This window comes from Chelmon rostratus, chromosome 15, assembly GCF_017976325.1.
Source record: "Chelmon rostratus isolate fCheRos1 chromosome 15, fCheRos1.pri, whole genome shotgun sequence".
NCBI lineage: Eukaryota > Metazoa > Chordata > Actinopteri > Chaetodontiformes > Chaetodontidae > Chelmon > Chelmon rostratus.
In genome coordinates, this window is record NC_055672.1 from 7,307,354 (window position 1) to 7,320,989 (window position 13,636).

Consider the following 13,636-nt stretch of genomic DNA (forward strand, 5'->3'; position numbering starts at 1 on the left):
TCCAGCCTCTACGCATTTGATTTACAGGTAATCCCTGTAACGAGTACAGCTACTCCTGTTTATATATTTAAAATCTCTGAATATTTATTCATGTTGTATGAGATGTGTTTCCATCCAAATGTACCACAAATTTTAACTGAATTTCAAGACAACCCGCAAAAGGAAATTCTAATGAAGGTTTGTTTCCATCCTCTACTGATCATTAGTAGCTGGTTCATCAATAATAAGATAAGATGGCGTAATTATAAGAGCACCAGAGACCCTCAAACATGGGAAAAAATGTAGAAATCAACATGGAAATGTGATGTTTCTGTTCGTACATCAGATCTGTGTGGAGCAATGAGGAGACATTTTAAATTTCTCTCAGAGAGGAAACAGCTGATCAGTCTTGTGAGGTAAATGTCAGCTGTCATAACTTACCTGGAAAAGGTGTTTCGATCTCCATTCAACGCTTAAACTGTTTCAAAAAAGGCAAAAACCACCTTGAGTCAGCGTAAAACATGCAAATAAAAATACACTGATGGAAACACGGCTGCAGTCAGGTTTGAGCTATTGGCTACTTTTCTAACAGCTTGGCTACTCAGAAATTTGGGGAAAAAGGGCAAAGAATTGGGGCCGTAGCCCCAATAACATACTTATGTACTACAGGAATGACCTCCTTCTCTGCACAGATCTGAGTTGTAAATGTTGTATAAAAGCAGCCAGCATTAAAAATGTTTCCACTCAACACAGTATTTGTGAAACACGTTGATAATATTCTTGTTGCCTGTTTTTTTTAAGCTTTCACGAAAACATATTTTCACCCACATTTCAGATCATTTGGAGCCTTTCAGTCGGTCGAGGCCTGTTTGTCGTAGCTTTTAAATAATCATCTCAACTCTTAGAAACGCACAAGTCTGTGATTTTTTTTTTTTTGCAACATCAGTGTCAATTTATTTCAACTGACATATCCTGATCACAGTTCCTCAAACCATACAGACACAGAGTTATCGGGTTGTACGGAGCGCACAACAAAATCCATTCAAACAATACGTACAAATAGTCTTCACACATTAACTTTATGTTAGTCCGGATGGGGTCCTGGTCAAGTTGGGCAGTGGAATAAGAAGCATACAGATAAGAGCTCATATCAGGGTACTCGAAAAAAAAAAACACAAAACTATGTAACATCTGGCCCATGACACACAATACACCTTCACAGGTAAGAATGTGTGAGTTAAATTGTTCAACGTACCACACACAAGGCTAGAAAATCCTGGTTTTACCGCGCCTTTTGGAAAACTGGAGCTTCAGTGTGTTGAGTCGGGGCGTCCGTCTTTCCAGTAGTTGCTGTAGGCCTCCTGGAACATGTTCTTGCAGGGTATTTTAGCTTTGAGTTTGGAGCAGATGAGGAAGGAGCCGCCCATCTTGCGGTGGAGGGAGTACGTCTCCTCAGGGGGCGGCGTGAGTCGCTCCCTCAGCATCACAGGGATGAGGCTGTGGATACGCTCGGTGGTGCTTTGAGCCCCGAAGTCAAAGGGCTCCTCTGCGGAGAAGGCCTCCCCGAGGATCATCACTGCGTCCACATGGGCCTTCTCCATCACCTTAATACAGGAGACACAGTCAGTTATCAGGCTTTAAAGCAGAAGCTCTACATCCAGAGAAATACATTTAACTCGCTGTCTGACAGAGATACATGAGAAGATGTGACTCTTATACATGTCAGTCAAGTATGAAGAGCGCGTTAGTTTAGCACAAAGGCTGGAAACAGGGCTTAACAGCTAGCCTGACTGTCCAAAGGTACCAAAATCTTCCCATCAGCTCCTTGAAAGCCCTCTAATTGAATTGCTATAACTTGTTTGTTTAATCCATATAAAAATTCAAGTGTAAAAGCAACAATTTGCAGTTTTAATTCTCAGTAACTTCCATGATTAATGTGTAAGCAGCAATTGAATGTTGTACCTGCTTAAGGTGTTTGTATACTGTTGGGTAATTTAAATTATACAAAAGCATCATATCTAATATGTCTAGTATTTGTTTTGCATGTAAACTTCTAATGAACTGTAATGATAAATGTGGAATAAAACGTAGCATAAAATGGAAATACTGAAGCAAAAGTACCTCAAATGTGTCTCATTACAACCAGCTCTGTATATATGAGAGATTGGTGCCACAAACTATTACAAGGCTTCCTAATTATTTCTTAGAAGGTTTCCTGGAGAGAGTAAATTAGTAGTAATTATACTGAAGGAAAATTAAGTTCTGAGGTGGTCACTTTAGACAGTTTAGAAGCTGTTTCTCTTTTCCAGGGGAAAGAAAAGATCAATTTAAGTCCAACAAAATACTAATTCATTGTTTTTTTATTATTGGAAACGTTTTACTTTCCATAATTGTTTGCTTGACTGTTGACAAATGTCATATTGAACATGTCCACCTGACTCACTGTAGACTGACTCTGTAAGTTATGCTACCAGTTAACTGGTTTTAATTAATAACACTGACTCTGTTTTGCTATAATTAGTGTTAAATGATTATTAATTATTTCCAGGTATTTTTCTTTCCAGGAAACTTTTTTTATGGTTTGTAATTCACACGACTGTCACTGTTGTTGCAGTTCCTCCTGGTCGCCAGCAGAGGTCAATAAAGATCATAAAAGAATTTGATGCTACTTGAATAGATGTTACTAAAAGTTGATCATTTTTTTTTAAAAGTTGATCTTTTTTTTTTTAAACACTTTTGTTAGTTATTTTTTGGCTCAGAAGTCTGACTAATTCCTCGTCACTGTCTGAACGTGTGCTCGTTACCAAAATCAGCTGCTGTTTGTCTGAAAATAAAACCTGCAGACTCTCAGCCCTCATAAAGCACATGGATACCAGTCCCTGATGTGAACTTTACACAGTGGTGGAACGAAAATAAGGACATTTACGCAAGTGTTGCACTTAAGAACAATTTTGAGCTGCTTTACTTAAATATATCTAATTTATGCTACTTTATACCTCTACTCCATAATGTTTCAGAGCTAAATGTTGTACTTATTGCTTCACTGCTCTATAGTTACTTTAATTTACATATAAAACATACGATCAACGTACTTGTTGTTAGTTTAAAGGCCTCACAGGTGTTCACAGTTATGATAAAGCTGTGTGTGAGGTCTTCATGTACTTACAAGAATGATAAAGTGTGTGTATAAATTCTTAAAATCTTATGTTGATAGGATAAAAAAATATATATATAATTTTTGGGACCTTGAAGGCTCCATCATTTCATCATTTTACATTCCATACATTAAGTACATGCTTGTGTACTCAGGACCTTTACTTGTAACTGAGTATTTTCACACTGTGGTATTGTTACTTTATCTTAAGTTAATCTCAGCACTGGGAAGAAGTCACATGATCAGCACATGATCAGGTCATGTGCAGATCATGTGACTTCTTTGGGTAAGTTACTTCCTGTCATTTTACAACTGAGGAAGTTTGAATGTTTTGTTCAGTGTTATTAATAAACCTTTTGAACAGCCAGTTTTTATACTTTAGGACTGATTTTCACCTCATGAGCAGATAAATTCAGGTTGATCAATAAACTGACCGGTTGGACGGAGAAGCAGCACAGCTGAGAACCATCATACAGATCATACTTCTTTAACTGCATGTTGCTGCGTTTCGGTGATGATGTTGTTACCTTAGTCTCGTATCCTGTGAGGAACTTCATGTCTCTGGATCTCTGTAGGACACCTTCTCTGTCCTGCTTTGCAGCTGCATTAATGATCTGATGAGAGAACAAAATGTGTCCTGATTTAACGAAATGTTTGCCTGCATCAAAGTAAAGCACATTATGGGTCTCTTTGTGTCATTTGAAGCCACTGATGTGAAAATTGTCAATTTATTGGTGCCACCATGACAAAGTAATTGTGTTCACTCTGCTCTCAAGGACGTGAAAGATATCTCATGTTGTTTTGACACATTCCCATTATTACTACATACCAAATGACAGTATGCTGTTTTTATAATATAAGGTTATATGTTGGCTGGATGATACCTTCACTGTGTCTCATCACAAACATGAAATAAAACCATATTAACCAGTATTAACTTTTTCCAGCTAGTGTAGGCTACGGAGCTCTCTCTTCAGGCACTGCCTTTGTATCATGTTATAGAAAAGTGTCTTGTTTAATTAGATAAGCCTAATGTCATGACAACAAGAATATACTTTAATGTGAGGTTGATTGTGAGTGATAAGAGGAAGGTTTTGTGGCGTAAGATAAAATATGTGGTTATTACAAGGAAAGTTTCATATAGACCCAGAATAATAAACAGAAAATGTGTTAAAATAACACAATAAATGGTGCAAATACTGTGACTGGACCTGTGTCATTTTACATTTGTATAGCTTCTCACCTCGATGTAGGTGTCAGTGAAACTCTTATCAAATCCCCGTGTAGCTCCAAAGTCCAGCAGGGCGACCTGAAGACATGAAACAGAATTCAGTGAAAAGGGGAAATATATGTATGAAATAATGTACCAACAGTGTGCCTGATGAGAGACTGAGACAAACTGACCTTATGAGCTTGAGGGTCAAAGAAGAAGTTGGACCAGTTTGGATCAGTCTGCATGTATCTGAACTCAAACAGCTCCCTCAAGCATAATATCAAGATCTGCTCACAAATCTATCAGGAGGAGGAGAAAGAACGACAGGACCGGCTAAAGCTGAAGTTTTGAGGGAAAATCGCGTTCCATGTGTTAATTATGAACTGATGGTGATCAATGTGAGCTCTGTGATGTGCTGACACGACTCCGGGGGTTTTAAAGGTGGAATAAACCTGCATTCGGCCTCCAAAGCGTGCGACGTCTTGGCAGCGCGCAGGTGTAAATTGCAGTGTTGACGGTGCACATTTGGCGGGGGTCATACCTCATTCCTGAGCTCCTGGGAGAGGTCGGTGGCCTGGTCCAGGGGGAAACCGGGCACCAGCGTCGTGGTGAGGACGTGCTGGCTGCTCAGCTCGTCGATCACATCGGGCACATAGAAGTAGGGGTGATCCTTCAGCAGCTCTCTGCCACACAAGAAGCAGCGACAACAAAGATAAGTGAGACCTGAGCCCGGCTTCCAGGAAACTGTGATACAGTTTTCCTGGTCCGCAGGAGAACAGAGTTAACCTGGCAGCTAAACTGTAAGCTTGTAAAGGAGCAGTTCAACATTTTGGGAAATAAGCTTATTGTTTCACTTTTGAGAGTTAGATGAGAAGATCGATACCACTCTCATGTCTGTAGGATAAATACTAGGTTAATGCCAGCAGCTTAGCTGGTTAGCTTAGCATAAAGACTGGAAACACTGGATTTTATACAGATTAAACAAACAATACATGTAAGTTAGTGATCTTTGGAGGTGACGGTTGGTAGATTTTGTCACATGAGGACAGAGCCAGCTAGCTGTTTCCCCCTGTTTTCAGTCTTTATGCTAAGCTACGCTAAGATAACCAGCTGTAGCATCATATTAAACCACACAGACTTCAGAGTGGTATCGATCTTCTCAACCAACTCTCGTCAAGACAGCAAAATAGGCCCAACGTTGGCTTGTGCAGCTTCCTGGTCAGGATTTCAGTTCCTGGCCTCTGTGTGGAGAACTACAGAACATAACGACCTCTGGAACCCACAAACTCTTTGATTTGTTCAAGATTTTCACGTGTTTGTATTCTTCAAATGTATTTTCTGGTGGACTGATGTGTGGTTAGGGACAGACTGTATGTACTGTACTTTATGTACTTTCTGTACTGAATCTGTGTATTTTTCAAGGTCCTCCTCCATGTACACAAAGCTCTTAATGGGCGAGGAAAAACCTACATTGCTAACTGGTTTATTATTTGCCTTCACGAACACTGCGATCGTCTGCTGCTGGTTTATTGAAGGTTTCCAGCTGCAGCTGGAAGAAAATCAGGCATGTAGCCTTTGTTGAATACAGCCTGAAGCTCTGGAGCACACCACCTATAGATATCAGGGCCACCAGCTCACTAAATATTTTTAAAAGAAAGTTAAAAACACTTTAACTTTCTGATACAGACCTAAAACTTTTGTGCTTTGCCTCACACTTCTGCACAGCTGCACTTCTTTTAGATTGTTGTATTTTACTTGATTTTATGTATTATTTAATACCTGTATTATTATTATTCAGTGGGTTGTATTTTCCATTTTATGCATTCTCTTTATTCTATTTTCATCTTTCTTCTATCTTATTTTTATTGTTACTAAGTGGGTTTTACTCTCCATCTGACATTTTCCCTCCCTGTTTTTACGTCCGTTCTGTCTTGTCTTGGTGCGTTGTGATCTTTGCTGTAAAGCGCTTTGAGCTGCATTTCTTGTATGAAAGGTGCTATAAAAATAAAGTCTATTACTATCATTTTTATTTCCTTTTACTATGTTTCTTGTTATGCAGCACACAGAGACAAATCCCTTGTACGTAAAAGCCACTTGATAATAAACCTGATTCTGATTCTGTGTGGTGAGAATAAGTGTGAACAACTCACTGGAACTTTTTGGCACATTTGGCCTCTCTTATGTAATCGCACTCCAGCGCCAGCTCGCGGCTCATGACCTCAATAAGGTGCTCAGGAAACAGACCTGTAAATAGAGCAAACGTGAAAAAGCTGAAAATCACGCCATCCAAGCCGCTCGTGTCCTGACATCAGACAATAGCAGCTGTTATCACAAGAATGGCGAAAACTCTCCAACAATGTTACCTTCGGGCAGCGCGTTGCTTAAACTCAGAGCGGTCATGATATTATTCACGTCACTGTCGATACTCTTGGCGACTCCGGGGTACTGAAAGAACAGATCTGATTGTGTGACTTCTTGCTGTATTTGGTCACAGCTCACTTCTGTGTTTTATCTCTGTGCAAACGCTCGTCTCACCTGAATCTTCATGGCGACCTCTCTGCCGTCCTTCAGCCTCGCTAAATGCACCTGACCGATGGACGCCGCTGCAAACGGCTTCTCCTCGAAGTACTCCAGCTTGTCTCTCCAGTTGGGGCCGAGGTCACTGCTGATGGCTTTCTGCAGAGAGAGGACAAACGGTCTCAGCTTCGAGCTCGGTTTACTGAGTTTGTGCTGTTTACCGCGGCTCTGTGGACCGTACCATCATCTGCTTAGAGGGCATGAAGTCTGCGCTCTGTCGAACACGCTCGAAGATTTTGGCCAGCTGAGGGTTGATGAAGGCGTCATCTGAGAAGAGATAACGTGACAGATGAACAGAGTCACTATTAAGTTTAATAGATTCAAGACTCAATACTTCACTGCCATTTTAATGACACTGATAGGATAGTTTCAGTGAGCTGAAAACTTCAATGACACTTAAAAACAAGTGGTAAAAACATTAAAGGACCATAGTCAGCAATAAAGGATTGTAAAATAAGAGAGCGCATGGGGTTTCTATTAGCACCACAAATTAACTATAGTGTGCAAGAACTCTACGGGACTTTGTCCTCTGCCGTCCTGCCTTGTGCTGACATGTTGCCATAACACAGTTCCTCTAAAGGTGATGATGGTCTCGATACCTGAGTGATAAAACTGCACAAAAACCCTCGTGTGATGTGGAAAACTCAATGTCGCGTAAGACAGAGAAAGCAAAAACCCAGAGAGTTAATTTTTAACCGTCAGATAATCCTGTTCTGATCTCCCAGAGGGGAAATTCAGGTAGGACAGCAGGACAGAAATAAGAGCAGATAATCAGAGAAGCTTGGAAAGAATAAAGAAAATAATGTGTATAAAATAAGATTAAGAATAGAATAAAATAGAAAATAGAAAATATACAAGAGCAATAGCAGCACACATCCAGCTCCCACAGCTGGTGCTGTACTTGAACTAATCGCTGCTCATCAATTTTCTGTCAACTGACTGACTAATTAATTGACTGATTGTTTCAGCTCTGCACCATGTGCTGGTAGATAAAGATCAAAAGCTCCAGAACAGCATCTAAATGGAGACTGAGCTGCTGTTTCCAAGGTCGAGAACGACCCCTGACCCTCAACATAAACAGAGATAAAGATACTGGACAGCAACACGTTGTAATTCTGTCAATGAGTCGAACAGTTTGAGGAAGAATGTGCAGGAAGCCACTTTGTTTGAACCAGGAAACGAGCTGAAACCTGGAAAAATGGGCGAAAAATCCACAAAGATCCTGGAAACACCTTCAGAAGAGCAGCGAGTGTTGCTGAACGACCTTCTGAGAGATCAGGAAAACTGTAACGACAACACACGAGAGGCACAAACTGGGGCCGCGGACACCTGACGGCGTTTAGAGTCAACACACCGCAGTGTCAGTTTCGCCTCGGCTGCCTACAATAGCTCGCCTGGAATGGCACGCATTGTGTCGAGCTGGCCCCTGGTTTATTTTAGGTGATGACATTTCCCTGCTGCTGCAGCATGTTGTTTGTTCGCCAGCGAGCCAGAATCAGAAGCATGATGGAGCCTCGTTGGGAAGGCGGAGCAGCAGTTTACCGACTCCGGTGACAGCTGGACCTTTATCTGCACGCGCGGATTTACTGTTTGTAGCATGCCTGAGAGGTGTGTGCCAGGTCCTCGTGTCCTTGCAGCATGTAACAGAAGATGAATGTCTGCATGTATGATGATTTAGAGCCACCTGAGGAAACGTGTGACGACGCCTCACCTTGAATGCTGAGCATCTGCCCGAGTTTCAGAGCGGCGCCTCGGACTTTGCAAAGCGTCCGGACGATTCTCTCAGCGTTGGCTTCGGAGAGGAAGGCGCTCGAGTTCAGTACGGACTTTTTATCACCTGAAAAACACACAAACTCATTCAGTACAGGTGATACTGCAGAACATGCCAACATTTCTGAGAACTAGCTACTGCAGTGCTACTGTAGTAGTCAGGGTAATAATACCACATCCACCACTATCTATGAGCACAGCAGCTTTTGTCAATTAAATTCTTTCACTAAATATATTCTATTTGTTCTCACTGAGAGCGTTCACAACAAAACAGAATGTGCCCATCCTTTTTGACATCTACTCAACTGAAAACAGCACAAAGACAATATATTTAATGTGTGACCTCATCAGCTTCATTGATTTTTGTAAATATCTGCTTATTCTGAATTTGATGCAGCAACATGTTTTAAAAAAGTTGGGACAGGAGCAACTAAAAACTGGGAAAGTTGTGGAACGCTCCAAAAACACCTGTTTGGAACATTCCACAGGTAAACAGGTTGATTGGTAACAGGTGATAGCATCATGCTAACGGGAACTTGACAGTAAACAAATGGATTCCAGTTGTTTACATCTATTAAATGGGTCATGATCATAAATGTGACGCTCGGCCTGTCCTCCTGTTTAAACGATATGCAAGATAAAGGCAGGCTGAGCTGCTTTAGAGCGGCGACTGCGGCCTCTTAAAGCTTAACACTCCTCCAGTAAAACAAATCTTCTTCTCATCACCTTGCTGCTGAGGTTTTAAACTCTTCTTCGCCACTTCAGCGATCGCCCCGATGCCGAGTCCGACCGCCAGACCTGCAGAAAGAAATGAACACAGAAATTATTCCATGATTCGACGGCCATGTTTTGTTTTTTTTTTATGAATGCCGACAGTGTTTGCCTTATCAATGTCCTGCTCTGCATTTGATAAAAAAAGGACGTGATAACAGCAATCAGTAACCAGAGGCGGCTCTAATTCCTCAGGGGAACACTCACAGCCACTGAGAGCTCAGCAGTAAACTGAGGCCAAGACAGAAGGGGAAGAAACAGCTGATACTACTGTAAGTGTGCTGCCCTTTGATGAGCAGAAGGCTGCTTGTTGACAACACATTTTAAATTAACTGGATTCTCAGGCAGGACTGGTGTGTGCCCCAAACATTTTCTCAGCTACTGATACTCTGTCATTCTCGACCTGCGAGGGAGCACATCAGCACTTCCCACAGTCTGACCCCAGGTCTGCAAAACTGGTGACCGAGGCCATCCATGCAAAACATCTCGACTAAATCCAAAATTAAACCTCTGACGTTCAAACGCGGCACTGTGTTACGAAGAAACAGAAATAAACAACAACTCTACCTGTAAAACTCGCTGAAAGAGAATGAAAGTGTGCAGAAATGTAGCAACAAAGACTTTATGAACTAACTCTGCTGTGTTGACATTCTACCGAGCAACGTCTCCCATGAGCCTTTGCTGCTCTGTCAGGAAGCGCCAGCGCTGCCAATGTCATTTGCACAACTTGTTTGCACAACTCATAGCTGAAAAATAGCTGAAGTTAGCAAAGACATGCCAGATTGCATTTAAGATATGGGAATTATTGTGAGCTTCATGGAGTGTTTAACGTGCAGCTCAGTTTGCAGCAAAGAGGAGGAAGCAAACATGGATGTAAAATAAAAATCTGAGACTGAGTGCAAAGTTAGGGCGCCAGCATCTGATTGAACGCATGAACTCATCATAGGATTTGAGATTCACTCAAAGTTTAACATTAAATTCCTTGAGTGAATTCACCTGTTTGCAGATCGTTTTATCTGCTCTGATGAAGAAAGAGCTGATCCACGTTTCCTGAAACCTCCTTTTCTCCTCAGCCACACTGAGTTTATTCCATCTCACCTTCATATTAAGCCACCGAGCTGTCCTCTGAAATGAAGCTCTAATACCGATGGCAGTACGTAATTCCTATGACACTCGCGAGGCGCCACTAGTTGCCACAGAAGCCATCATTGCTAACCGGACGGACACTTGTTCAGAGGGTGCAGTCTGTAGCTGAGTGTTGTATTAACTGTATTCTACTGAAACTGAAAGTACTGAAACAGAACGATTATTCAGAAGCTGCACAAAATGATCCTGAGGGCCGCCGCTGGCCCGCGGGCCGCACTTTGAGAACCCGTTTTATGAGGAAGGAAATCATTTCAACACATTTGGAGGAATAAACTGTTTTGGCGAGTGAAGAAAACTCCACGAGGCACCTTTCAAATTTCTTTCAGTGTGTGTTCTGTGTTAACAGGTGTGGATGTGCCAATAAAGGTTTAAGAAAAATTTAAAAATAAAAGCACAAGTGAAACGAAAGTTGAACAGCTGCTTGCTACATGCGCTGCACTCTGAAATTCCTGCCAGTCCTTAGGCTGAAGCTAGTTTTCTTTAATTTTTAGAGGTGACTCCTTCACAGTGCTGTGATTTAACACTGGGCCCTGCTACTGGAGCCCCTGAGGGTCAAACGCCTTGCTGAAGGGCACACTGGCAGTAGTTTTAAAAATTCCCATTGGTTTCTGGTGTGAGGATTCCAGCTGAAACCTCTCTGGTCGTGAGGAGGATGGTAACATTAACGTGGCTTTGCTCCGGCTGTGATCTGAAACGGGTGTAACACGAGCAGTGAACACACCCACCTCCAAAATTCACCAGCCTTCCTAACCGTGTGACCGGCACCTTCCTCTCTCTGGCTCTCTCACTGAGCTGAAACACAGGGCAAATAAAATGCTCCGCTAATAACAGCAACAATGAAATCAGCAGTACTGGTAAATACTATTCAGACAGCGATAGAAAAGGTGTTGCTGTGGTTACCACTTGTTTATGCTGCTTCTTGTCTGTTTTCTTGACGTCTCCTGCCGATGTGAGCCGCTCCACTGTGGAGTTGTCCTGGTTAAATAACCTCGTATGTCCAGAGAACAGTTGGCTGGACCAGTCCCGGCGGTAATTTTTAGTGCTGGGTCTTCCAATGCAGGTCCCCTGTCCCCCATTTACACTTCCAATGAAACAGGCACTGAAACGAGGCCCCATGGTGGAGTAGTACCTGTGAACCCGAGCTGCTGTGACTCTGTGGACGCAGACTTCTTGCTGTTTGTTCAACGACTCCTGGATGAAAAAACATGATCCATATAAGCAGGTGTTAAAGGAATAGTTCGCCATTTTGGGAAATGTTGCCTAAAGTTAGATGAGAAGATCGATTCCACTCTCATGACTGTCTGTAAATATGAAGCTACAGCTGCAAACAGCTCTCCTGGCTCCGTCCACAAGCAACGAAATCCAGCTAAAGATCATTGATTAACATGTTTTTATCTCATTTGTTTAATCTGTGTAAAAACCAACGTGTAAACAGGAGAAAAAAGTGTCGGTAGGGTGCTTTTGTTACCTTTAGACAGAGCCGGGCTAGCTGTTTCCAGCCTTTATGTGAAGCTAAGCTAAGCTGAAGCTGAAGCTTCATATTCATCACACAGATGAGAGTGAGAGTGAGTGAGTTATTGATCTTCTCCTCTGACTCTGTCTGTATTGTTGAACTCTGATATGACAAAGGTGAAGCTTTGATTTTACTGTTTCAGGAGCAGCATCAGTAAAACAGAGGAATAAAACTGGCTTAAAGATTATTGAAGAATGTGTGATTTTAGCTGCATTTTCGTGCCCTGCGATTGTTTAGATGAATGGTCTGGTGAAAGATGGCCAGTTTTACCTCTTCAGGCCTAATTATTCAAATGCAACTAGGAAAGTTTCAGCGGTTGGTGGACCTATGCGAGTTGAGACGAGGGGTCACAAGCTTCATTTTAAGGGCCCATGAGCCAAAAAGGCAGACAACCACTGGCTCAAATGTTGTTTTGGAAGATCTGCTTCCTGTCAACGCTGCACGGTTGTCACTATTTTGATGTATATGCTTAAAAGACCATGATCACACCTTTAAAATCCTTGCTAGTTCAATCCTCTCCTCTGTCTACTATTACAACATCATCTGCCTCACAACCCAGGTCACTATTGTTGCGTTGTTGATGAGGCGGCGGTGGCAGAAACTGACAGAGGAGGTATCTAGGTTGCATGTTTCTGAAACTCTATCCAGCTCTGAAGCTGCACGGCGGCCAAATCACGGCTGACCCGCTCACCCTTGCTGATCCGGCAGCGTGATGGAAGTTTACCAGCCTCTGCCTCCCCGTGCTGTGAAGGCCACCTGATGGGGCTCTTCTGGCAGCCTGCTTCATCCAGGTCAGGCCCCTCCACACCACCGTGTCACCTGTCATGGTGTTGATGTTCAGACCTGCAGATCCAGAAATAACAGGGTCTCTGCAACAGGTTGCCTTTAGGCTGTGAGGTGTGATGGAGGAGTTAAGCTGATCAGAGTTAATGTTCCCAAGCTTGTGGGTTAAAGCATGACTCCATATCCACAGCATGGTGGAAATACAACCCAGACTGATCAAATACTGATAAAAGTGTAGTATTAACTGAGTGTGTGCGTGCTCAAAGAGCAGAAAGGCAAAAAAAATGTACAATGAAAAGTTTTAAAACAAACATGACACGTGAAACAAAGAGTTAAATTATTTGACGGCTGACTTGATTCACGACTAAAAATCTGCAAAAGTGACAAAGAGTTACATTTCTACTCACCAACTCTACAGCAGGAGTCCTCTCAGCTCGTGCATGCAGGGTGCATCGTGCGACTGCTGCACGAGCCGCAGTTCACCTTAACTTCACTTGACACAGTTTTTTGTAAACACGTCAACTCCAGCGAGGCGGAGGCGCGAGACACGCTGAAGGACATGCAAATGCTCCCCGAGGCGACCCCGGGGGGAGTGTAGCAAAGGCGGGCCAATGAGGCAAGGTTCAGCCGGCGGCTCCACGTATCAACAAACCTCCGCACTGGTCGGACTAACTGTCAATCACTCCTCAGTGAGCGCCTGACGTCTGACGTGTGCGCGCAAGGCGGCCCG

General features: G+C 42.6%; 1 protein-coding gene across 1 annotated transcript; it reads right to left on the reverse strand.

Annotated features, from left to right (window-relative positions):
• Nucleotides 1-1,143: 1,143 nt before the first annotated feature.
• coq8ab (coenzyme Q8A, genome duplicate b) lies at nt 1,144-13,415 on the reverse strand. The gene is made up of 15 exons (XM_041953199.1): nt 13,314-13,415; nt 12,815-12,966; nt 11,511-11,801; nt 11,336-11,402; nt 9,420-9,491; nt 8,635-8,760; nt 7,105-7,190; nt 6,882-7,022; nt 6,710-6,791; nt 6,497-6,590; nt 4,888-5,029; nt 4,538-4,645; nt 4,377-4,442; nt 3,661-3,747; nt 1,144-1,583 (listed from the first exon to the last, which is right to left on the reverse strand). Exons 2-15 carry the CDS (start codon nt 12,947-12,949, stop codon nt 1,290-1,292), a joined length of 1,791 nt encoding a protein of 596 aa, XP_041809133.1. The 5' UTR covers nt 12,950-12,966; nt 13,314-13,415; the 3' UTR covers nt 1,144-1,289.
• Between the last annotated feature and the right edge of the window lie 221 nt (nt 13,416-13,636).

What these genes read in the sequence shown, in the direction of transcription:
- coq8ab (XM_041953199.1), bottom strand. Translation starts at nt 12,949, where the DNA reads ATGACAGGTGACACGGTGGTGTGGAGGGGCCTGACCTGGATGAAGCAG. An exon ending in AGGTCGCCATGAAGATTCAG is followed by an intron (nt 6,792 to 6,881) that starts GTGAGACGAGCG and finishes CTGTTCTTTCAG; the next exon opens with TACCCCGGAGTCGCCAAGAG. An exon ending in CCCAGGAGCTCAGGAATGAG is followed by an intron (nt 4,646 to 4,887) that starts GTATGACCCCCG and finishes TCCTCCTGATAG; the next exon opens with ATTTGTGAGCAGATCTTGAT.